The sequence below is a fragment of the Ranitomeya imitator genome, chromosome 2, assembly GCF_032444005.1.
Source record: "Ranitomeya imitator isolate aRanImi1 chromosome 2, aRanImi1.pri, whole genome shotgun sequence".
NCBI classification, from domain to species: Eukaryota; Metazoa; Chordata; class Amphibia; order Anura; family Dendrobatidae; genus Ranitomeya; species Ranitomeya imitator.
Genome location: NC_091283.1, coordinates 381186054 through 381209606, shown reverse-complemented (window position 1 = coordinate 381209606; position 23553 = coordinate 381186054). Strand labels below are relative to the sequence as shown.

The window sequence follows — 23553 nt, the reverse complement described above, 5'->3', positions numbered from 1 at the left end:
TACACACACCGCTCCGCTCCATACACATTGCACACACTGCTCCGCACACCTTGCACACACAGCTCCGCTGCGTACACCTCATACACATACGGCTCCTCTCCATACATCTCGTACACACACGGCACTACTCCGTACACCTCATACACACGTGGCTGTGCTCCGTACACCTCATACACACGCGGCTGTGCTCCGTACACCTCGTACACACGGCTCCACTCCGTACACCTCGTACACACGCGGCTGTGCTCCGTACACCTCGTACACATGGCTCCGTACACCTCTTACACACGACTCCGCTCCGTACACCTTGTACACATGCGGCTGTGCTCCGTACACCTTGTACACATGGCTCCGTACACATCTTACACACAACTCCGCTCCGTACACCTCGTACGCACGCGGCTGCGCTCCGTACACCTCGTACACACGCGACTGTGCTCCGTACACCTTGTACACACGACTCCGCTCCGTACACCTCATACACACGCTGCTCTGCTCCGTACACCTCGTACACACGCGGCTGCGCTCCGTACACCTCATGCACACGGCTCCGTACACATCGTACACACACGACTCCGCTCCATAAACCTTTCACACGCTGCTCTGATCCATACACCTCGTACACACACGGCTCTGCTACATCCACCCTGTAAACACCTCCTGACCCCACACATACGCTGCCTTACCCTCCTCCGGCGCCATGGCAACCAGCAAAGTCCTGTACACGGAGGTCCTCCTCCCGATCATGTGACCCCTGACTCCTCCCATCCTGTGACCTCATCACAGGTCCTGTGCACAGAGCAGCCATTATGTGGTGTGCTGCTGTGCAGGCCTGGTGCAGGGACTCGGAGCTCTCAGCTGACCGGCTGATACACCTCCCAACCAATGTGGGCCCCCTCTCTCTGCCCACCGGGTCCGGGGGCACACAAATGCCGGCGGGCATTCAGACACTTAGTGGAGGGTCAATCTGTGCGGTAGCCCAGTGCCCCCCAGACCACTGGGCCCTGGGCTACCGCCCATATTGACCCTCTGATAATCCGCCCCTGACTGGCAGTCACCAATAAAATGGCTCTTCACTGTGATCCTAAACTTCGTCATTTCTTATCCTTCTGAAAACACCCAGAATGGAAGGAGAGGTGGTGTCACACACACGAGCAGACCCAAACATTTAATGCAGTCGTAATTTGTGATAGTTGCACATTGGGCTTTCATAGAAAATTTCAGAAGCTGCTCCCCCTAGTGTTTAAAAGTCAAAACACCAAACTTTTTAAAATTATTTTTCATATTTTACTTCATTAACAAATTATAATGCTTATTTTAAAAAAATAAAACATTAATACATTACATTTTTTTCAATTGTTGCAAAAAAAAATGTTACGGTACCTTCCCTTTAATAATAATTGGTAACAAGTTTTAGACCTTTTCTAATATAATTTTCTACAATCTGATCTGTCAGCATACATGAGATTTGGACAGTGACCGAAGCAACCATCTGATTCGCAGCTGGTCTCATTTAATTAACTTCACCCTATTAATTACGGTAGATAAAAGAGAGGAAGTGGATGTGCTTAGGCATGCGTTCTGATTAACTATAGCAGCATCTCTCCATGATATTTTCTCTTCGGCACCAGACAACCCCTTTAAGATGTGGTAATACTGTATATATAAATGGGAAATATTGTATACAGGTGACTGATAATTAGTCATATTATTTTTATTCTATTTCCTTTTTGATAACAGATGTTTATTGAGTTTTTTGCTTACTGGCACTTTGACAGTAACTGTTGTATTTTTTAATCCTTTAATTTGTCCATAAAATTTAAAAAAAAAAGACAATGGCTACTTTGCTGTGTGACTTCTCTCATGCACAACAAGATTTGATTTCTGGTTAAAACATTTTCCACATTCTGAACATGAATATGGCTTTTGCCCTGTGTGAATTCTCTGATGTGCCACAAGATTTGATTTTTTTATGAAAAATTTGCCACATTCTGGACAAGAAAATGGCTTCTGTCCGTTGTGAGTTCTCTGATGTATAACTAAATCTGATTTCTGTCTAAAACATTTCTCACATTCTGAGCATGAAAATGGCTTCTCCCCTGTGTGAGTTCTCTGATGTCTAACAAGATATGATTTCACTTTAAAATATTTCCCACATTCTGAGCATGAAAATGTCTTCTCCTCTCTGTGAATTCTCTGATGTGTAACAAGATTTGATTTCTCTGTAAAATGTTTCCCACACGCCGAACATGAATATGGCTTCTCCCCTGTGTGAGTTCTCAGATGTGCAACAAGTTCTGATGTCTGGTTAAAACATTTCCTACATTCTGAACATGAAAATGGCTTCTCCCCTGTGTGAATTCTTTGATGCTTAGCAAGATCAGCTTTCTGAGAAAAACATTTCCCACATTCAGAACATGAATATGGCTTTTCCCCTGTATGAATTCTTTGATGTGTGACAAGTTTTGATTTCACACTAAAAGATTTCCCACATTCTGAACATAAAAATAGTTTCTCACCTGTATGAATTTTGTGATGTCTAAATAAGCCGGATTTATAAGTAAAACATTTCCCACACTCTGAGCATGAAAATGGCTTCTCCCCTGTGTGAACTCTCTGATGTTTATCAAGATAGCATTTCGATGTAAAACATTTTCCACATTCTGAACATGAAAATCGCTTCTCCGTTGTGTGAGCTGTTTGATATTCATTGTCCCTTCTGTTATCTTCATTTTGCATAAGTGTCTGAGAATCATCGTTAGATAACAATTGTTGAAAAGGATCAAATGATAGAGTTTTGCTGTGAAGGGCTGGAGTTATATCTGGAATAGTGGAATAAACTTCACATGTGTCTGGTGTGAGGTCATGATCATCTACTTTGATAACTGATAGCAGAAGTCCTTCGGCGCTCCAGGTACAGTCATCTGCCAAGAATAAAACTTGATTTTATTACTTTCAATAACTTTGCCCTGAAATGATAATTAGAGTGTTTTATATAATGTATCATATTTCAAATCATAGTAAAATTCAAATATCAAGTGAGAAAAAGAGTGATGGGAACAGCAGACGTCAAAGCAACTTATAGATTATGTGAAGCCATAAGGCTGTGTTAAAAAAATTAAAATTAATTTCACTCTCATCAGCAAGGTTTTCTAGTGAAAATGTTCAGTGAATCATAAACTAGCCAAATAGTCAGTGTTATTAGGTGGTGTCACATCACATACTTTTGACTAATAAATGTACTCTAGCACCGTGCAGGGCAAATACAAGAAGCAGTAAGGTCATATACAAATCATGGCTTTAAACAGGTATAATGATGGATTGTGAAGCGTCCATTCCGCAGCGTCCAGATGTTACAGCATAGTTGATGGGATTTCAAGTATTCAAGTAACCCCATCTCCACTATGCGTGCACTGATGTCCGCGACTCACCAACGGAGACGGACATGAGGTGTGTCTCTCCAGACCCCTGCAGCATGTCTATATCTTGTGGAGACGATAGCCTTTGCAAGATAAATCTCACCCATTTAACATATTGGCCGCGGTGATTCCACGCGGTTCAGTGATCAGAGGATTCACCTGCGTTCAAAAGCCGGCAGCACTTTGGACGCAGCAGATATGCACTACGTCCAAAGCGCTGCCAATTCCTGATCGTGTGCACATTAGCCTAAGAAAATAAATCCGTCAATTTCAGAAAAAAAACAAATTCATTTGACCTCTGCTGGTGTCAGTGCAGTCTGTGGCCCCGTCTGGGATTTATGTGAATCCTATTTTAGGGGGATTCAGGCAGAGCCCCCGGACACACTGCAGAAGCGCAGTGTGAACAGGGCTTAATATACTATTAGATGGAATAGTGCAGTCTACTATGCTATTCTGTGCTGTCCCAGTGCAGCAGCCAGGCACGGACACCGGCCAGAAGACACTTTTTTTTATAAATCGGTTGCTCATCTTTTTTCACCATTTCTGCAGCATTTTTTTCCCTAGTCGTATGAATGGGAAACAAAAGTGCAAGTGAAAAGGCTGCAAAAAAGCAGAATATTTCCTGCCAACACTGTAGATCAATCTGCAGCAAAAATGGTGCGTGTGAACAGACACTACAGGGGTTTTCTAAAAATGTAAAAATAATTAGCATGAAATGATAAATCCCCTGCGGCTCCAGCACCGATGCTCCGGGGGTATGCTCAGTGTGTGAATAAGGGCAGACAAAAGGACCTGGTGCCAACCAGTGGACAGCAGTATGGGGAAGCCACACACTGAGGTCAACACTGACACAGGGTAAGGTTTGTAATATTAGACAGTGTAGGACCTCCCGATCAGAGTCACCTTGTCACGGTGGGATGGATTTTATGCTATTTTTGATCAAAAACAGTATTACTAAGGAATCTGTGTTATTTAAATGCACTTTTGCTTTTTACTTAGTTACAGCAGGGTTTTTATTCATTTTGTTTCTTGTAGGTTTTGTATGCTTTATGGCCACTGTCATGATTATCAACCCAAACCAAGCTCAATTTTTGTATGTTTTTTTCTTTGTAATTTTGTATTCTGTGTAATCTGGGGTGTGATATCCCTTCCCTGAGCGGGAAATCACATTTAAAGGCTTCCCCAGACTGGTGTCCATTGGTTGGGACCAGGTCCTTTTGTCTGCCCTTATTCACACACTGAGGTCAACACTGACACAGGGTAAGGTTTTTAATATTAGACAGTGTAGGACCTCCCGATCATAGTCACCTTGTCGAGGTAGGATGGCTTTTATGCTATTTTTGATCAAAAACAGTATTACTAAGGACGCTGTGTTATTTAAATGCACTTTTGCTTTTTACTTAGTTACAGCAGAGTTTTTGCTCATTTTGTTTCTTGTAGGTTTTGTATATTTTTGTTGCATGTTGGAATATCCAGAATTGATTGTTATGATTTAAAATACCATTATGTTGTTGCTCTGTGTTATTTTACCTTTTCAATAAAAAAAATACTACAATATTGTGGAATTGCTGTCTATGGAACAAGCAATCAGGAAACTAAAGGTTTAAATGCCTAGAGTGGCTTAAAAAATGAAATATTTCTAAAAATAAGAAAGAGTAAAGAAATAAAAGATAATCATACTTGGTATCACCACTTCTGAAAAATCTATGTAAAAATAAAACAAACAAACCCCTCCCCCAAAAATAATATAACAGTGTAACAAACCCTAAAGCACGTTTTCAGGATTTCCTTAGCATTACACAAAGTGATAATTTAATCACTTGCACAGGTGATAATTCTATCACCTGTGCAATACTAAAGGCCCCTTCACACTTAGCGACGCTGCAGCGATACCGACAACGATCCGGATCGCTGCAGCGTCGCTGTTTGGTCGCTGGAGAGCTGTCACACAGACCGCTCTCCAGCGACCAACGATGCTGGTAACCAGGGTAAACATCGGGTAACTAAGCGCAGGGCCGCGCTTAGTAACCCGATGTTTACCCTGGTTACCATGCTAAAAGTAAAAAAAAACAAACACTAGATACTTACCTACCGCTGTCTGTCCTCCAGCGCTGCGCTCTGCTTCTCTGCTCTCCTCCTGTACTGTCTGTGAGCCGGAAAGCAGAGCGGTGACGTCACCGCTCTGCTTTCCGGCTCACAGCCAGTACAGGAGGAGAGCAGAGCACAGCGCTGGAGGACAGACAGCGGTAGGTAAGTATCTAGTGTTTGTTTTTTTTTACTTTTAGCATGGTAACCAGGGTAAACATCTGGTTACTAAGCGCGGCCCTGCGCTTAGTTACCCGATGTTTACCCTGGTTACCAGTGAAGACATCGCTGAATCGGTGTCACACACGCCGATCCAGCGATGTCAGCGGGGAGTCCAGCGACGAAATAAAGTTCTGGACTTTATTCAGCGACCAACAATCTCCCAGCAGGGGCCTGATCGTTGGTCGCTGTCACACATAACGATTTCATTAACGATATCGTTGCTACGTCACAAATAGCAACGATATCGTTAACAATATCGTTGTGTGAAGGTACCTTTAGGAAATCCTGAAAACATGCACTGTTGGTGGCTCTTGAGGACTGGAGTTGTGCACCCCTGCCATAAAGATTTCAACACACAATTGTAACAGCCAGTGAGTGTGTAAAATCTGCAAATTCTCTGCATTTAGTGGTTACTACTCACCTGGGTAGTCATACGTAGGATTCTCCTCTTTACACCACTCATCCCCCATCACATATGTCTCTGTAGTATTAATATTGGGCAGATTTTCATCCTGAAATAAATATTGTAAACATCACAAACAGTTATACACTTAGTATAATGATCAGACAGTAGTTATCACACAGCTGCAGCTCTCCTGTATAAATCCAACCCGTTGGCTCCTAATTCTACCCAAGTGTCCATAACCAGAAAATTGTGAGAAGATCCAGACAACATCTAATTTCTATGATCAGCATTATCATGTCATCTGCACGAAGCATAAAACATACATTGAATGGCAACTTTTTTTTGAGAAACCCATCTGCACCACCTTTGATCTCTAGACCCAAAGCAATTTGTCATTGCATGCGCTCCATCAGCTGTTGAGAGTATTCTGAAGGAATATTGGCCTTTGCAGACAGGATATCTTCATGCAGTTGCGGCAGAATAGATTGAGGTACTGACATGCTCTAAACAGCCCATTCGCCCTCATCCCAGGAATGTTCTACAGCATTGGTCCCCAACGTTTCTGACCTTGAGAGCCATATTCAGCTCTGAGAGAGGGTCGCAAGCCACATCCAGCCTTCAGAGAGGGTTGCAAGCCACATTCAGCTCCCCCCCTCCTCACAATAATGGTAACCAAAGCTTTTCCACAAAAATCAATCACCCTATAGCAGTATTCAAAGATCCATGGGTTCCTACAATACCCCCATTCAGTATTCTCCTATAAAGAACTCCCAAGACACTGTCACATCCAGCTTCAAGCACCTCCTCTGACAGGTGGTGTCATCTTGTCTCCAGCGTACCATACTTAAATCATCTCAAAACCCCTAAGACCAGTACATGTGCATCCAGATATGCTCTTTTGTTCAGGGCTGCTCACAAAATTCACCATTTTCAGATGTGTTCTTCATAACTGTTTGCTACAACTGGAGTTAATGCACCAAGCTTACAGACCGCCGCGAGCCACAATTCATGGGACCACGAGCCACATGTGGCTCCCGAGCTACAGGTTGGGGACCCCTGTTCTACAGGATGACGATCTGGGGAGTATGAACGCAGGAGAAGCAAGAAAAACTCACTGTTATGTTCCTGTAAGCAATTTATGACTATATGACCCTTGCGGAGTGGTGGATTGTCCTCCATAAGGTAAACATCTGCTATAAAAGGATGATTGGTGGTCTGCAATGGTTAGGTAAGCCGTACTTTAGTATTGAAATATCTATCCACAGGTATCAGAAGACCTAGTATGTGCCAAGTAAACATTCCCCACAGCGTTACTTCTTCTCCACCAGCCTGACTGTAATGGATTCCTGGAGTTTGTGCCAAATTCTGACCACCTCATCCACATGGTGCCTAAAAAAACTGAACTCATCTCATTAGACTAAGTTTTTACACGCGTAGTTATCTAAATTTTGCATTTTTTTTTTGCCCAAGTCTTGCTTTACTGTTTCACTTAGACAGCACTAGAAAACTTGTGCCATTATAACTCATCTTTGCCAATAATGACATATCGTGAGTTTGGACAACTTAGATGGTCACTCACCGGCATGGAAAAGTGGTATTTGCTTAAGGCTACATCCCACGATCAGGAAATAGCCATGTTTTGGATACAGCGTATTTTCACTGGGCCAAAACGCTGCGTTCTAATCACGCAGTTAAATCCGCATGTGCTAACTGAAACATGGGAATTTACCACATCTAGTGAATGGCTATAGGTGAAACTGCACAGCAGACACCAACGTCTCCGCTGCAGGTAATTAATACGCTGCGGCTCATAAATACGCACAGCAGGTAAATTTACGCAGCAATAAATAGAAGCACAGTAGGCATGGGATATCTATAAATCGCATCCACTACGCTTCTAATGTAGAACAACATTTTGGATGTAGCACAGGTGAGTAACAAGCATTTTCAAATAAGACGTGCAGTATTTGAATACTGGTCCTGGCTACTCTTTCATCGATTACCTCATTTTTGGATTAATTCCTCATTGATTTACACTAAAACGGGTCAATGGGAAATGTACTCAATTGATTTTATGCTGTACTCCGGGGTCATAGACCTAAAGTCCATAAGTTGTAGCTGCAATTATAAAAAGGCCAGTGTCTCTAATAAAATTGGCCATTCAATGTCAAATATTAGTGTATAAAACAAGACTGAACACAAAGCCTTTACAGCCTTCTACACAAGTTTTAATGACACCTTCTCTCCATCTACCTGTTGATCCCGAGGAACCTTGAGATTTTCTTGTTTACTGTCCTGTGGAAGAAGAGGACGGGGACATCTCTCTTGTGTTGTCCTCTTACTGGATAGAACTAGAGGAAACACATACAGGGACTGAATTCATTCTTAACCTACAGATTACAGGCCATGCATATTTAGTTCTGTCTATTACCTGGTGATGCGAGGGGCTGGGGAACCTCCATCATGATGTCCTTGTACAGATCTTTGTGTCCTTCTAGATACTCCCACTCCTCCATGGAGAAAAAGATGGCAACATCCTGACACCTTATAGGAACCTGACACATACAATGATACCGTCATCCCCCGATCCCTCCATAGCGTTACTGTATAATGTCCCAGCATTCCCAGCAGTGTCACCTCTCCAGTCAGCAGCTCAATCATTTTGTAGGTGAGTTCTAGGATCTTCTGGTCATTGATGTCCTCATGTATCAGGGGGTGAGGTGGAGGCCCCGTGATTGGGCTCAGGGGTCTTTTCCATCCGTCAGACACAGGGGCCTGACAATGCTCACTAGAGCTCTTCTTCACTACTGTGTAATCCTGGTTATGGAGAGACACATTAATAAATCTCACTACAGACAATTCCAGAGCCCTCACCTCCAGTTCTGTCCATCTGTTATTCCCATAGATAAGAATGATGTAATGTGACGTCATCAGAATCTCTCACCTCTCCAGTAAGCCGGAAGAGGATCTCTAGGGTGAGGTGTAATATCCTCTCCGCCATCTTGTTTCTATCCTTATTCATCCTTGACAGGTCAATCATGAAAAATTCTCTTATATAGAAGATCTCCACTAAGAGGATCCGATATTGTAGGAACCTCAATGGGGAGAAGATGACCTAATGAAAAATCATAAAGAATTCCAAGTAAAAAATTACTGGAGATAATAAGGGGAAACATATGACGTGATATAACGTGTAGAGGTCGTATTCTTTCATAAGGACAGTAAATGAGTAGGACACTAATTGGCTGTAGCGATCGCATGTTCATCCAGACAAAGCAGGAAATACACAGACTAATAGGAGATCTGGAACTGGAGTAGTGGAGGTCGTTAAGCTGAGTATTATTTGTTTTATTTTCTAGCATTCTGCAAGATTTTTTTCTCTAGATCTACTGATAAAACCAAATTTATTTTAGACCACGTACATTAAAACGTATGTTCTTCCTCAGAGCTGGTAGCTGAATATGTTGCTCCTAGATTCATTTTCCATAAAGCTCATTCATGTCTCTGTCACCTTAACAGAATTTGACATCTCTGAACTGGGATCTCGTTTTAGAACCGAATAAAAGATATAAAAGCTGGTTCACAAACACAGCATTGTGAGACATTTTTTTGGCCAAAAAGCTGCAAACTGATGTTACATTAAACGGTATGGCAGTTACTGGTAAATATATCTACATTACAGTGTTTTTAGCTTCCTTGTAATCTCTCTTTACTCTAGATATGGTGTTTTTTCTATCATTTTCTGTTAGGCTTCACTATAGAAAAAAAAGAAAAGAAAAACAATGCTTAAATAAGTTGACCACTATTTTTACAACTTCTTTTCATACCCCTTGCTTAGCCCTGATAAAATAATAAAGCCTATACTCATCTCCCATGCTGTTGCCATTCCCACAGTGTTGGCAATCTCTCTCCCCGGGGTTTTCGTGCGGTGTTGTGAAACTTAATGCCGGAGCCCGATCAGCGTTACTGTCACTGTCCGGGCTGCAGCTGGTCCCTGTCTTCCTCTTCATGTTTGATTTGTCCGAAGGTGGAGACCGTGTCGACAGCGCTGACTGGGCATCAGTGTCACGTTCACAACACCACTCGAAAGCCCCGGGGAGAGCGAGTGCTGACACCGCGGCAAGTGCGCCAGCACAGAAGGTGAGTCTTCGTTATTATTTTAGCAGGGAAAAACATTTTGATCAAGAAGGGGATGTCCTAGTCGTGGACAACCCCTTTAATTTTTCTGAAAGCCTCACTGGGTTATAATATATTGAGGGTTATAAGATTGCATTTTTCAGCCTTTTATAGCAGCAGACTGTACGTGACTGGGATCCTGTCAGAAACATTCAGTGGAGGGAAAGCGTCTTATCTCTATACTTTATGTAGTGGAAAGAACTACATCTCCCATCAACACTTCGGAATGAGACAGGAAGTGGGAGGAACTGTGAGAAAAGAAAGTAAGCTGGATGGATGTCTGTCCTTTCAGGAAGATAATGGAAAGAAGAGGATTCACTGTAGTAGTCTGACTGAGCGTCTTCTGTTTTATCTGAGGAGGAAAGCAAGAACATACTGCATTCTTGATTAAGACTGAGAAAAAGCTTCTTCCATTTTCCTGAGGCAGGCAGATATTGTATTCCAACTTATCTGAGATAAGTTTAACCCCTTAATTACCGCCAATATGTATTTTTACTGACCTGAGATATAAGAGAATAGCCTCCCCATACAGGTGACAATCCAACAGCTATCAGCGGGCCACTATAGCGGACAACTTGCTGCATCAGCCACGATCAGTGTTGTCACGGCCATATTTGTTTAACCCCTTACATGCTGCTATCAATAATGACTATATCATATAAATGGTTAACAGAATGTGGGGGCTTCCTCTTTATCCCCATTGGTTCAGAGATATTAGGGAGTTACAACAGATATCTAAAACCTTATGTTAGAGCTCATTCAGATGTCAGTCATACTTGTTCTTCTACCCCTGATTTTCACAGATAGAACACCTACCTACTGTAATCTATTGATCTGTCCACATATCCATGTATTGCAGACTGAGTGATCCACAAAAATCACGGAGACTTGACCAATATTGAACAGAGTCCTTGATCAAATTGGCAAATGCAAGCCTATGGATCTGTGAAAAATTTGGACAGCAGTTGAATACCAAACGTGTGATGACTGTTTATCACAAAGTGATATGAGAAGTTGGAGAAACGTCCAACAATTTTTTTTCCACCAAAAACGTGATGACGCTCTGACCAAACTCTGATGGTAAAAAATTGTCCCAAGTCCAGAGCCTCTCCCCTAGCCATTATAATAATAAATAATCTTTATTTATATAGTGCCAACATATTCCGCAGCGCTTTACAGTTTAACAGTTCATATACAACAGTCATAAGTAACGACGTTAAAGATCCATATAATTGTCTAAGGGTCACTTCCATCTTTCTGTCTGTTCTTCTGTCACGGATATTCATTGGTCGCTGCCTCGGTCTGTCATGGAATCCAAGTCGCTGATTGGTCTCGCCAGCTGCCTGTCATGGCTGCCGCGACCAATCAGCGACGGCCACAGTCCGATTAGTCCCTCCCCTGCAGTCAGCGCCCGGTGTGCGCTCCATACTCCCCGCAGTCACCGCTCACACAGGGTTAATGCCACCAGTAACTGACCGCGTTATGCCGCGGGTAACTCACTCCGTTACCGCCGCTATTAACCCTGTGTGACCAAGTTTTTACTATTGATGCTGCCTATGCAGCGTTAATAGTAAAAACATCTAATGTTAAAAATAAAAAATCATTATATACTCACCTTCCGCTGCCTTTCCCGCTCCTGGCTACGCTCTGGTGGCCACTCCATGCAAGCGGCAAGTTCCGGTGGCAAGGATGGTATGGGAGAAGGACCTGCCATGACGTCACGGTCATGTGACCGCGACATCATCACAGGCCCTGCGCGAGAACGACCTGCCATGATGTCACGGTCATGTGACCGCGACATCATCACAGGTCCTGCGCGAGAACGACCTGCCATGACGTCACGGTCATGTGACCGCGACATCATCACAGGGCCTGCCCGAGAAGGACCTGCCATGACATCACGGTCATGTGACCGAACTACAAGGGGCCTTTGGAAGGTGAGTGTATGTTTATTTTTTATTTTTTAACCTGTGACATACGTGGCTGGGCAATATACAGTCATGGCCAAAAGTATTAACACCCCTGCAATTCTGTCAGATAATACTCATTTTCTTCCTGAAAATGATTGCAATCACAAATTATTTGGTATTATTATCTTCATTTAATTTGTCTTAAATGAAAAAACACAAAAAGAATTGTCCTAAAGCCAAATTGGATATAATTCCACACCAAACATAAAAAGGGGGTGGACAAAAGTATTGGCACCCTTCGAAAAATCATGTGATGCTTCTCTAATTTGTGTAATTAACAGCACCTGTAACTTACCTGTGGCATCTAACAGGTGTTGGCAATAACTAAATCACACTTGCAGCCAGTTGACATGGATTAAAGTTGACTCAACCGCTCTCCTGTGTCCTTGTGTATACCACATTGAGCATGGAGAAAAGAAAGACCAAAGAACTGTCTGAGGACTTGAGAAACCAAATTGTGAGGAAGCATGAGCAATCTCAAGGCTACAAGTCCATCTCCAAAGACCTGAATGTTCCTGTGTCTACCGTGCGCAGTGTCATCAAGAAGTTTACAGCCCATGACACTGTGGCTAACCTCTCTAGATGTGGATGGAAAAGAAAAATTGACAAGAGATTTCAACGCAAGATTGTACGGATGTTGGATAAAGAACCTCGACTAACAAACAAGTTCAAGCTGCCCTGCAGTCCGACGGTACAACAGTGTCAACCCGTACTATCCGTCGGCATCTGAATGAAAAGGGACTGTATGGTAGGAGACCCAGGAAGACCCCACTTGTTACCCCGAGACATAAAAAAGCCAGGCTGGAGTTTGCCAAAACTTACCTGAAAAAGCCTAAAACATTTTAGAAGAATGTTCTCTGGTCAGATGAGACAAAAGTAGAGCTTTTTGGGCAAAGGCATCAACATAGAGTTTACTGGAGTAAAAAAGAGGCATTCAAATAGATGAACACGGTCCCTACAGTCAATCATGGCGGAGGTTCCCTGATGTTTTGGGGTTGCATTGCTGCCTCTGGCACTGGACTGCTTGACCGTGTGCATGGCATTATGAAGTCTGAAGACTACCAACAAATTTTGCAGCATAATGTAGGGCCCAGTGTGAGAAAGCTGGGTCTCCTTAGAGGTTATGGGTCTTCCAGCAGGACAATGACCCAAAACACACTTCAAAAAGCACTAGAAAATGGTTTGAGAGAAAGCACTGGAGACATCTAAGGTGGCCAGCAATGAGTCCAGACCTGGATCCCATAGAACACCTGTGGAGAGATCTAAAAATGGCAGTTTGGAGAAGGCACCCTTCAAATATCAGGGACCTGGAGCAGTTTGCCAAAGAAGAATAGTCTAAAATTCCAGCAGAGCATTGTAAGAAACTCATTGATGGTTACCGGAAGCGGTTGGTCGCAGTTATTTTGGGTAAAGGTTGTGCAACCAAGTATTAGGCCGAGGGTGCCAATACTTTTGTCCGGCCCATTTTTGGAGTTTTGTGTGAAATGATCAATGTTTTGCTTTTTGCTTCATTCTCTTTTGTGTTTTTTCATTTAAGACAAATTAAATGAAGATAATAATACCAAAGAATTTGTGATTGCAATCATTTTCAGGAAGAAACTGAGTATTATCTGACAGAATTGCAGGGGTGTCAATACTTTTGGCCGTGACTGTACTACGTGACTGGCCAATATACTACGTGGCTGAGCAATATACTACATGGCTCTGTGCTGTCTACTACGTCACTGGGCAATATACTACGTAACTGGGCAATATACTATAACTGGGCAATATACTACGTGGCTGGGCAATATACTACGTCACTGGGCAGTATACTACGTGGCTGGGCAATATACTACGTCACTGGGCAATATACTACGTCACTGGGCAATATACTACGTGGCTGGGCAATATACTACGTCGCTGGGCAATATACTACGTGGCTGGGCAATATACTACGTGGACATGCATATTATAGAATTCCCGATGCGTTAGAATCGGGCCACCATCTAGTAATACAATAATTAAAGCAAAATAAGATGACCCTGCTCGTGAAAGCTTACAATCTACACTGTCTTCCAAATTATTATGCAAATTGGATTTAAGTGTCATAAAGATTTAATTGTTTTGTTTTTCAAATAAACTCGTGGATAATATTGTGTCTCAGGGCTCAGTGGATCACTGAAATCAATCTTAAACACATGGGATAATTCGTTTTCCAGGTGATTCTAATTAAAGGAAAACTACTTAAAAATTATGTTCCACATTATTAAGTAGGCCACAGGTTTCAAGCGATATGGGAAATAAAAAGGATATCTCTGTTGCAGAAAAGCGTTAAATAGTGCAATGCCTTGGACCAGGTATGAAAACATTAGATATTTCACGAAAACTTAAGTGATCATCATACTGTGAAGAGATTTGTGATTGAAACAGAGCACAGACAGAGTTCTAGCAGATAAAGGCATAATGAGGAAGGTTTCTGCAAGACAAATTCTTTGGATTAAGAGAGCAGCTGTCAAAATACCATTACAAAGCAGCAAACAGTTATTTGAAGCTGCTGGTGCCTCTGAAGTCCCTCAAACCTCAAGGTGTAGGTGCATAAAGGCTTGCTGTGGTGCATAAACCTATTATTCGGCCACCCCTAAACAGTGTTCACAAGCAGAAACAGTTGCAGTGGGCCCAGACATACATGAAAACTAATTTTCAAACAGTCTTGTTTACTGATGAGTGTCGAGCAACCCTGGATGGTCCAGATGGATGGAGTAGTGGATGGCCACAATGTCCCAACAAGGGACAACGTCAGCAAGAAAGTGGAGGAGTCATGTTTTGGGCCGGAATCATGGGGAAACTGCTGGTAGGGCCCTTTAAAGGGAACCTGTCACCCCCAAAATCGCAGGTGAGGTAAGCCCACCGGCATCAGGGGCTTATCTACAGCATTCTGGAATGCTGTAGATAAGCCCCCGATGTATCCTAAAAGATGAGAAAAAGACGTTAGATTATACTCACCCAGGGGCACTCCCGCTGTTGGTCCGGATCTGGCGCCTCCCATCTTCATCAGATGACGTCCTCTTCTGGTCTTCACGCTGCGGCACCAGTGCAGGCGTACTTTGTCTGCCCTGTTGAGGGCAGAGCAAAGTATTGCAGTGCGCAGGTGCTGGGCCTCTCTGACCTTTCCCGGCGCCTGCGCACTGCAGTACTTTGCTCTGCCCTCAACAGGGCAGACAAAGTACGCCTGCGCTGGAGCCGCAGTGTAAAGACCAGAAGAGGACGGCATCTGATTAAGATGGGAGGCACCGGACCCGGACCAACAGCGGGATCTCCCCGGGTGAGTATAATATAACCTCTTTTTCTCATCTTTTAGGTTACATCGGCGGCTTATCTACAGCATTCCTGAATGCTGTAGATAAGCCCCTGATGCCGGTGGGCTTACCTCACCCGTGATTTTGGGGGTGACAGGTTCTCTTTAAAGTTCATGAAGGTGTGAAAATTACCTCTGCAAAGTATATAGAGTTTCTGACTGACAACTTTCTTCCATGGTATAAAAAAGCAGAAACTTGCTTTCAGGAGCAAAATCATCTTCATGCATGACAATGCCCCATCTCATGCTGCAAAGAATACCTCTGAGTCATTGGCTGCTATGGGCATAAAAGGAGATAAACTCATGGGTGGCCACCATCTTCCCCTGACCTCAACCCTATAAAGAACCTTTGGAGTATCATCAAGCAAGAGATCTATGAGGGTGGGAGGCAGTTCACATCAAAACAGCAGCTCTGGGAGGCTATTCTGACTTCAAACAAAGAAATACTTTACATAAACTCTCCAAAAACTCACAAGTTCAATGGATGCAAGAATTGTGAAGGTGATAGCAAAGAAGGGTTCCTATGTTAACATGTAACTTGGCTTTTTAGGATGTTTTGGAGTTAAATGGCTTTTTTGTTCAGTGAATGTGACCTCCTAATGCTGCAAATTCCACAAATGAGCATTTTCAGTTCTTTAAAACATATCAAATGTTTAGAAATTCTACTGGGCCTAATAATTTGGAACAGTGCATTTTGAGTTTTTATTCATTTTAGAGGTTATACTGTTATTATTGGGAGGTTTCTTCAATAAAATTCGATGTGTACTCTAACGGGTGATGACTTTAATTAGACTGTCATTTGCACTGATTATTTAGGAAAATCCGAGAAAATGTAATTCGCATAATAATTTGGAACATGGTGTACAATGAGGTGGGGGGAGACACAAAGTACAGGGGTGTATTTACAATGATGGTCCTGCCATCTTGAGGGAGTGGGGGATAGATAAGGGCTGCATGAGCTGGTCACTGTGGTGCTGTTGGGTGCGGTGGAGTTTGATGGAGGGTTATTCTCAGATAGTGAATGGGCCACACACACACATAAAATGACTTTGATTAGGGAACGTGGTAGGCTGCTTTCAACAGATGTGTTTTGAGTGAGCGCCTAAAACTGTGCAAGTTGTGCATAGTCCTAGTTTCTTGGGGTAGAGCATTCCAGAGGATTGACGCAACACGGAGAGAATTCTTGCAGCTGGGACCGGGAAGTATTGATTAGTGCAGATGTTAGTCGAAAGTCGCTTGCAGAGCGTAACAAGCGGGTAGGCCGATAAACAGATGAGGGAGATATAGGGGGTGCTGCCTGCACAGTGGAGAGCTTTGTGGTTGAGAACAAGCAGTTTGAATTGGATCCTATAATGTATGGGCATACAGTGCAATGATATCATACTTTGCACTGATGAGGGGCAATACCCCGAAACACTATGTCTGCAAATTGAGATTCTGATTTGGCTTTTATCCTATGTCATATTGCAAGGCTCGTTAAAGGGTCAATATTGACTTTTAGGATTGCTACTTCCAACAGGTGGCTCCAGAGTTCTAGTCCTCTTCCTCTCTGAAGTGACATTTTGCATATTCAAACTCTGTACTGAAAGGAAAAAGACAAAGTTCCTCCAAACAAAATTTAGCAAAACAACATGATTTTATTAAATTACACAATTTAAAAAAAAAAAAATCATAAAAAACAGTTGGAGATGAGAGCAACCTTGCAGAAAAGATGGAACAGCAAAACACTGGACTGATAAACTAAATTGTATGAATGTCCTGACAATAAATACAGAAAAAACATCCGACACTGCACATATCCCTAAGATGATAATACTTGTTAGAAATGTATATACCAAGAGCACATATAGTACTATCAAATAAAGTGCATAGTGCAAAAACTGTGCTGTATAGGATATAAATAACATGAACAAATCATAAAGTCGGACATTGATGGGTTTTGTCTGTGATCATCTCTGAGTGACACAGAGAACCATAAATCAGATCTAAGTAGATCAAAATAAATTTAAATTTAGGCAGATCAGGACTAGAGCTCTTGAGAGGCAGTACCCTGAAACACAGCTCCTCAAACTGAGATTCTGGTTTGGCTTTTATCCTAAGTCATGTGACAAGGCTCCTTAACCCTGCTGTTGCCTTCGGTCAAAAATGACCGACCTTGAACTTCAATATTCTTTAAAATACTCAAGATGCGGCTCTGAAACCCGTGGCCGACCGACCCATCCTCATTTAAGTCAATCAACCACAAGTTTCAGAACCGCATCTTGAACACCCCCAAAAATACCAAAGTTCAAAATCGGTCTCCCCAGACCGAAGACAACAGCAGGGTTAAAGGGTCAACATTGACTGTTAGGATTGCTACTTCCAATAGGTGGCACTAGAGTTCTAGCTCTCTTCCTCTCTGAAGAGATAGTCATAGTTACCCAGAGTTCAAAAACAATCCAGTGTACCCCTTGACGCGCATTTCGCTGGATATGTTCCTCAGAAGGGGTGCACATTTTGTTTTAAAAATTGTGCAATTTCATAAAATCATGTTGTTTTGTACAATTTGGTTTGGAGGACCTTTGGCTTTTTACATCTGGCTTGCCTCACGGGTCCTCCGTGTTTTGGTGATTAAGGGCTATTTTTTGTGGTCTCTCTGTACTGAAAGGGTTAATGTAGCAAGAGTCAGTAATGGGGAATCTCCAGCACCTACCTCCACCTGCAGAGCCGCACACCACATATATGGCTGTTCTGTGTGCACAGGACCTGTGATGAGGTCACAGGAGGGGAGGAGTCAGGGGTCACATGATCAGGGGCCTCAGTGTATGCAGGACTCTGCTGTGTCGGTTGTCATGGTGCTGGATGAGGGGAAGTTTATGTGGGGGGGTCAGGAGTAGTGATGAGGGAGCACTAACATGCTTGAGTGGTCGGTACTGAAATGGAGCAGGACGGATGCTCAGTCTCGATTCAAGTAACGAATATAATAGAAGTCAATGGGAATCTCAAACATTTTTCTGGCAGACCCTAACAAGAGGGCTGGGGGGCAGGAATATTGCTGAAATGGATGGAAACCGTGCTTATATGAAATGGGAACAGCATGGGGAATATATCTATATCTCTGACTCCCAGGTCACTGTTGGGAACAATGTTGTCAGAGTATTACGCAACTTTTACGGACTGACAATAAAACATACTAAAATGTTAGGAAACATTCTTTCCTGTATATTGACTTTCATACGTGTCAAAATTAAAAGTAGAAAAAAAACCAATGCCTCCTCCACCCCTTAGGCTATGTTCACATGTAGCATTTTTGCACTTTCTCATGAATCGTGTGCATGAGATTTATGAATTTTTTTCCTAGTTGTAAGGAGGAACTGGATGGACATAGGCTGAACTGGATGGACAAATGTCTTTTTTCGGCCTTACTAACTATGTTACTATATGTTACTATGAGTGGGACTACTAAACTTATAAAGAATATGTACTAAGTGCAAGGGCTGAAAAACAGTTATACCTGGAGAAAATACATATACTATATATGCAAGAGAATTGTAGACATATTCCTCATACACATCCTGTAAAAATTATGAAGGACGGCATCATACACACCCTGGAAAAAGTAAGAGACAGGGCCGCCTGATGACCCTCTAAAATTTGGAACAAGACCGGATGATGGCCCTTTAAAAATTTGGAGCGAGGACCGAATGATGACCCTCTAAAAATTTGCAACAAGGGCCACATGATGGCTCTCTAAAAATAAAACTGCACTTGTCGAATGGATGAAAGGCCCAAATGCACCTCTTGTGTCGGATGCCTGAAGATCCTTGTGCCAGTTGAAGCCTGAGTAGTGACCCTCCAAAAATTTGGAGAAAAGGCGGCATGATGACCTTTAAAAATTTGGAACGAGGAAAGCATAAAAATTTGGAGCGAGGACCACATGATCACTCTGACAAAGTTGGTAGGATCAAGCCTTGCCATCGGAAGATACGAGTGATCTAAGGAAGGTACGGGCTACCGTAAAGATGACAACTGTTGTGTAGTCTGAAACAATTGGTGGGTATCTGTGGGTCGGACATCGTGCCCTCATTTGAGCCCACAAACCCACTTTATTAGGGAGCAGTGGCTGCGGCCTGCGAGCCTCAGATTTGGCTCAAGTCCGTGGACCATCACAATAAAACTTCACTATTCAAATGGATGAAAGGCCCAAATGCTTCTCTTGTGTTGGATGCGTGAAGCTCCATATTGTGCCAGTTGTATCCTGAGTGGCCTCAAATCCAGGACTCCTTGTTGTTGGCCACAGATGGCCGAAGGTTTGGTTTTCCCCTTACCCTTGTTTATTATTTCCCTGTTTAATTTAGGGACTTTGAGCCTCGAGAGTGTTCTACTCCCTCCACCATGGGTTTTGCCCAACCAGCCATGGACTTTGCCCAATCCTTTTATAGACTTTGTCCCTCATGCACTGTGTCCTTGACAGAGGACTATTGTTGAGGACACTATTTGCCCTCCTGACGAGAGACTGTTAGGCTGTGTGCACATGGTGCGCTTTTTCAGCGTTTTTTTCCGCACAGAATTGGCCCAAAAGGCTAGGGAATCCTTATGCCAGCAAAGTCAATAAGAATCCTAAAGTGCTTGTGCACATGATCAGTAATTTTCCTTTCCTTTGTGCTGCTTTTAAATCCGCAGCATGTCAATTCTTTGCACATTTTTGCGGCATTTTTCACCCACTGGCTTCAATTGAGTAAGTCAAATATGCAGCAAAATTGCAGATATAAAAATGTGGATTTGCTGAGTTTTTGCTTGCATTTTTACAGACTTCCTATGGTGTTTCCCGCGCAGCAGGGTCATGCTGTCAGATGTCTGCATGACCCTACAGATGTGACTATGACCAATGGTAAAAAGCGTACAGCAGGTCATCGGAGCAGGTGGTAGCTGATGGGTATAGTCATCAGTTGGCGCCTGTGCGCAAAGTAAAAAAAAAAGTTAAAACAAATAAATAAAATAAATAAATATTGACATAAAAGTAAAAAAAACACAGTATATTCTCACCTTACACTTTATCTCTGTAAACCTTTGTCTCCTGTAAAAAAAAAAAAAAAAAGCAACACAACAACACTTGTTCACCTTAACTCCTATTCCCTGATGCCCATTTCACCTGGAAAGAGAAAAAATAATAAACCACCATATCCCTCACCTGCAGTAATTCATATAGTTCCACGACGATTCAGATAACTTGTAGAGCAGTCACATCAGCTGATGCGACTGCTCTACTCTAAGACACAGTGACAGGAGCTCCTGCAGTGTGTGCGCTGAGAAAGTTTGCTAGAGTTCATCAGCTGATGAGCCCTGTTGAGTGACCTCACTTACGGCACCGCTGTGTTGGGGCTGCACGAGGCAGCTCATAAAACAGACGGTAGTATGGGTGAGTCTTATCATGATCACCATCATGTATATGCAGTGGACGTTGGTACTCTCTGTTTCATGTATGCCTTTCCTTCAGTCACCGACTTGAACTTTTTTGGCATACTTTCATATCTACTATATAATTGTCTAAGGGTTTTTCCGTCTGTCTGTCTTTCTGTCTGTCTGTCTGTCCAGGAAATCCCGCGTCTCTGATTGGTCGAGGCCGCCACAGCGACGATGATGTCATAAAGGACGTAGACATCCCGAGTCTCTGATTGGTCGAGGCCTCGACCAATCAGGGACGGGCACAGCGACGATGATGTCATAATGGTTGCCATGGCGACGATGATGTCATTAAGGTTGCCTAAACCAATCAGCGACGGGCACAGCATCGACGTAGAAATACCGCTTCTCTGATTGGTCGAGGCCGCCAGGCCTCGACCAATCAGCGACCGGCACAGCGACGATGATGTCATAAAGGACGTAGACATCCCGAGTCTCTGATTGGTCGAGGCCTCGACCAATCAGCGACGGGCACAGCGACGATGATGTCATAATGGTTGCCATGGCGACGATGATGTCATTAAGGTTGCCTCGACCAATCAGCGACGGGCACAGTCTGCCGCGAATTCTGGAATCATCATTGTCCATATACTACGGGGACATGCATATTCTAGAATACCCGATGCGTTAGAATCGGGCCACAATCTAGTCTACTATATAATTGTCTAAGGGTCACTTCCATCTGTCTGTCTTTCTGTCTGTCTGTCACGGATATTCATTGGTCGTGGCCTCTGTCTGTCATGGAAATACAAGTCGCTGATTGGTCGTGGCAAAACGCCCACGACCATTGCCAGGACCAATCAGCGACGGGCACAGTCCGGCAGCAACATGGCCGCTCCTTCCTCCCCGCAGTCAGCGCCCGCTCCATACTCCCCTCCAGTCAGCGCTCACACAGGGTTAATGGCAGCGATAATTGAATTAGACTGAATTGGACTGGAATTGACTGGAAGGTAACAGAATACCAACCACTACAATGTTTCGGTTTCTTTTCTCTTTCACCCCCATACTACTTTCCTTCTTACAATCTCCTGCAATCCCTCCACCTAGTAAGGAACTAGTCATTTCTTCCTCTATCCTCCCCAGCCATCTCACCTTCTCCTCAGAACTGTTCCTCCACATACAATCCTTTTTCTCCAGACACACACGGCCGCATCATGTCCTATCCTGCTCCCACCTTCTAATTCTCTGTCTGCTACTCCTCATTGCTCGTGACATATCCCCAAATCCCGGCCCTCCCCAACACATCCCCACACTCATTTCTAACCCCCTGCCATGATCCTCCACACGTTTTCCCAACCATGACAACCTCATACCCATTCATCCAGCCCCCACTCCCCCCGGTCCACTTACCTGGAGCACTATGGAACGCACGCTCCGTCTGCAACAAACTGCCATTTATCCATGACCTCTTCATCACCAACAAACTCTCCTTCCTTGGCCTCACTGAAACCTGGCTTACCCCCTCTGACTTGGCCTCTTCAGCTGCACTCTCCTATGGCGGATTCCACCTCTCTCACACCCCTCGCCCCAGCAACAAACGTGGTAGAGGAGTTGGCTTGCTCCTGTCCGACACCTACTCCTTCACTCCAATCCCGCTACCACCCTCCGCTACTCTTCCCTCGTTTGAGGTGCACTCGGTCCGCATCTATTCCCCCTCCAACCTCCAGCTGGCTGTCATCTACCGCCCCCAAGAACTAGCCATCTTCACCTTTCTCGACCACTTCACCACCTGGCTACTTCATTTCCTCTCTGTTGACATCCCCACTATCATCATGGGTGTCAGGATTCCCCTGACCGCTGGCCCCAATTGTCACGATTCGGGGTGACTTTAGGCCAACAGACACCTATCACATGTGCAGGGGGGCTTATCTTAGTTATCCCTCCACTGCTAACAATGTGATGAGAAAACACACACAAGGCTATTGACCTCTTAGTTTACAGCAGGGGCTTATTCTAGGTATCCCACTGCTTTCAATATACCACAAACTGCAGGGATTTATGTATATCCCGCTTACAGTTCCACTTAACACTTGCAGCTCTCTGGCGCCCCCCTTACTCTCAGGTCAGATTAGGTACTGCACCCTGGGTAATTAGTCGCCAGAAGGGCTGCCTGCTATGTACTGGCTATTGGGCACGCTGCAGCGACGCGATAACTACTCCCACTCAGGCAGGAACAATAATTATCAACGCCGCAGTCGCTACCGCATCACTCAACAGTCAGCACACTATCGCTGCCACCAGCTTCGATTAAACGGGTCCGAAGCTAACCCAACACAACAGTAACAGTAGCGTATTTCCCTTCAGAAGACTTAGGGTACGGTTTAGAACAGGAGAACGAACTAATATTAAATATTATATCCCATAAAAAATTAGGCAGTGCTTTATCAAAAATATTTTATAAAGATGTTACAAATGAGACAATTGCAAATATGTACAAGGGTAATTATAACATAAAGGGAATAACTGAGAAAAAGTAACACTCACATGTTCAAAGCA

At 43.5% G+C, this 23553-nt stretch overlaps 1 protein-coding gene across 2 annotated transcripts in view; it reads right to left on the bottom strand.

Annotated features, from left to right (window-relative positions):
- Nucleotides 1-1270: 1270 nt before the first annotated feature.
- The window catches only part of LOC138664044 (oocyte zinc finger protein XlCOF22-like), a 69254-nt gene continuing 46971 nt past the window's right edge, over nt 1271-23553 (bottom strand). The window contains exons 1-7 of one of the 2 annotated variants that reach the window (XM_069750456.1): nt 18308-18367; nt 9077-9247; nt 8770-8949; nt 8564-8687; nt 8386-8483; nt 6148-6238; nt 1271-2924 (exon numbers count right to left, since the gene is read on the bottom strand). In XM_069750456.1, coding sequence (XP_069606557.1) covers nt 1840-2924; nt 6148-6238; nt 8386-8483; nt 8564-8687; nt 8770-8949; nt 9077-9247; nt 18308-18334 — 1776 coding nt within the window. In that variant the 5' untranslated portion in view covers nt 18335-18367 and the 3' untranslated portion in view covers nt 1271-1839. Of the gene's footprint in view, nt 2925-6147; nt 6239-8385; nt 8484-8563; nt 8688-8769; nt 8950-9076; nt 9248-18307; nt 18368-23553 lie in introns of those variants that run through there. The other variant, XM_069750458.1, reaches the window with a different exon arrangement.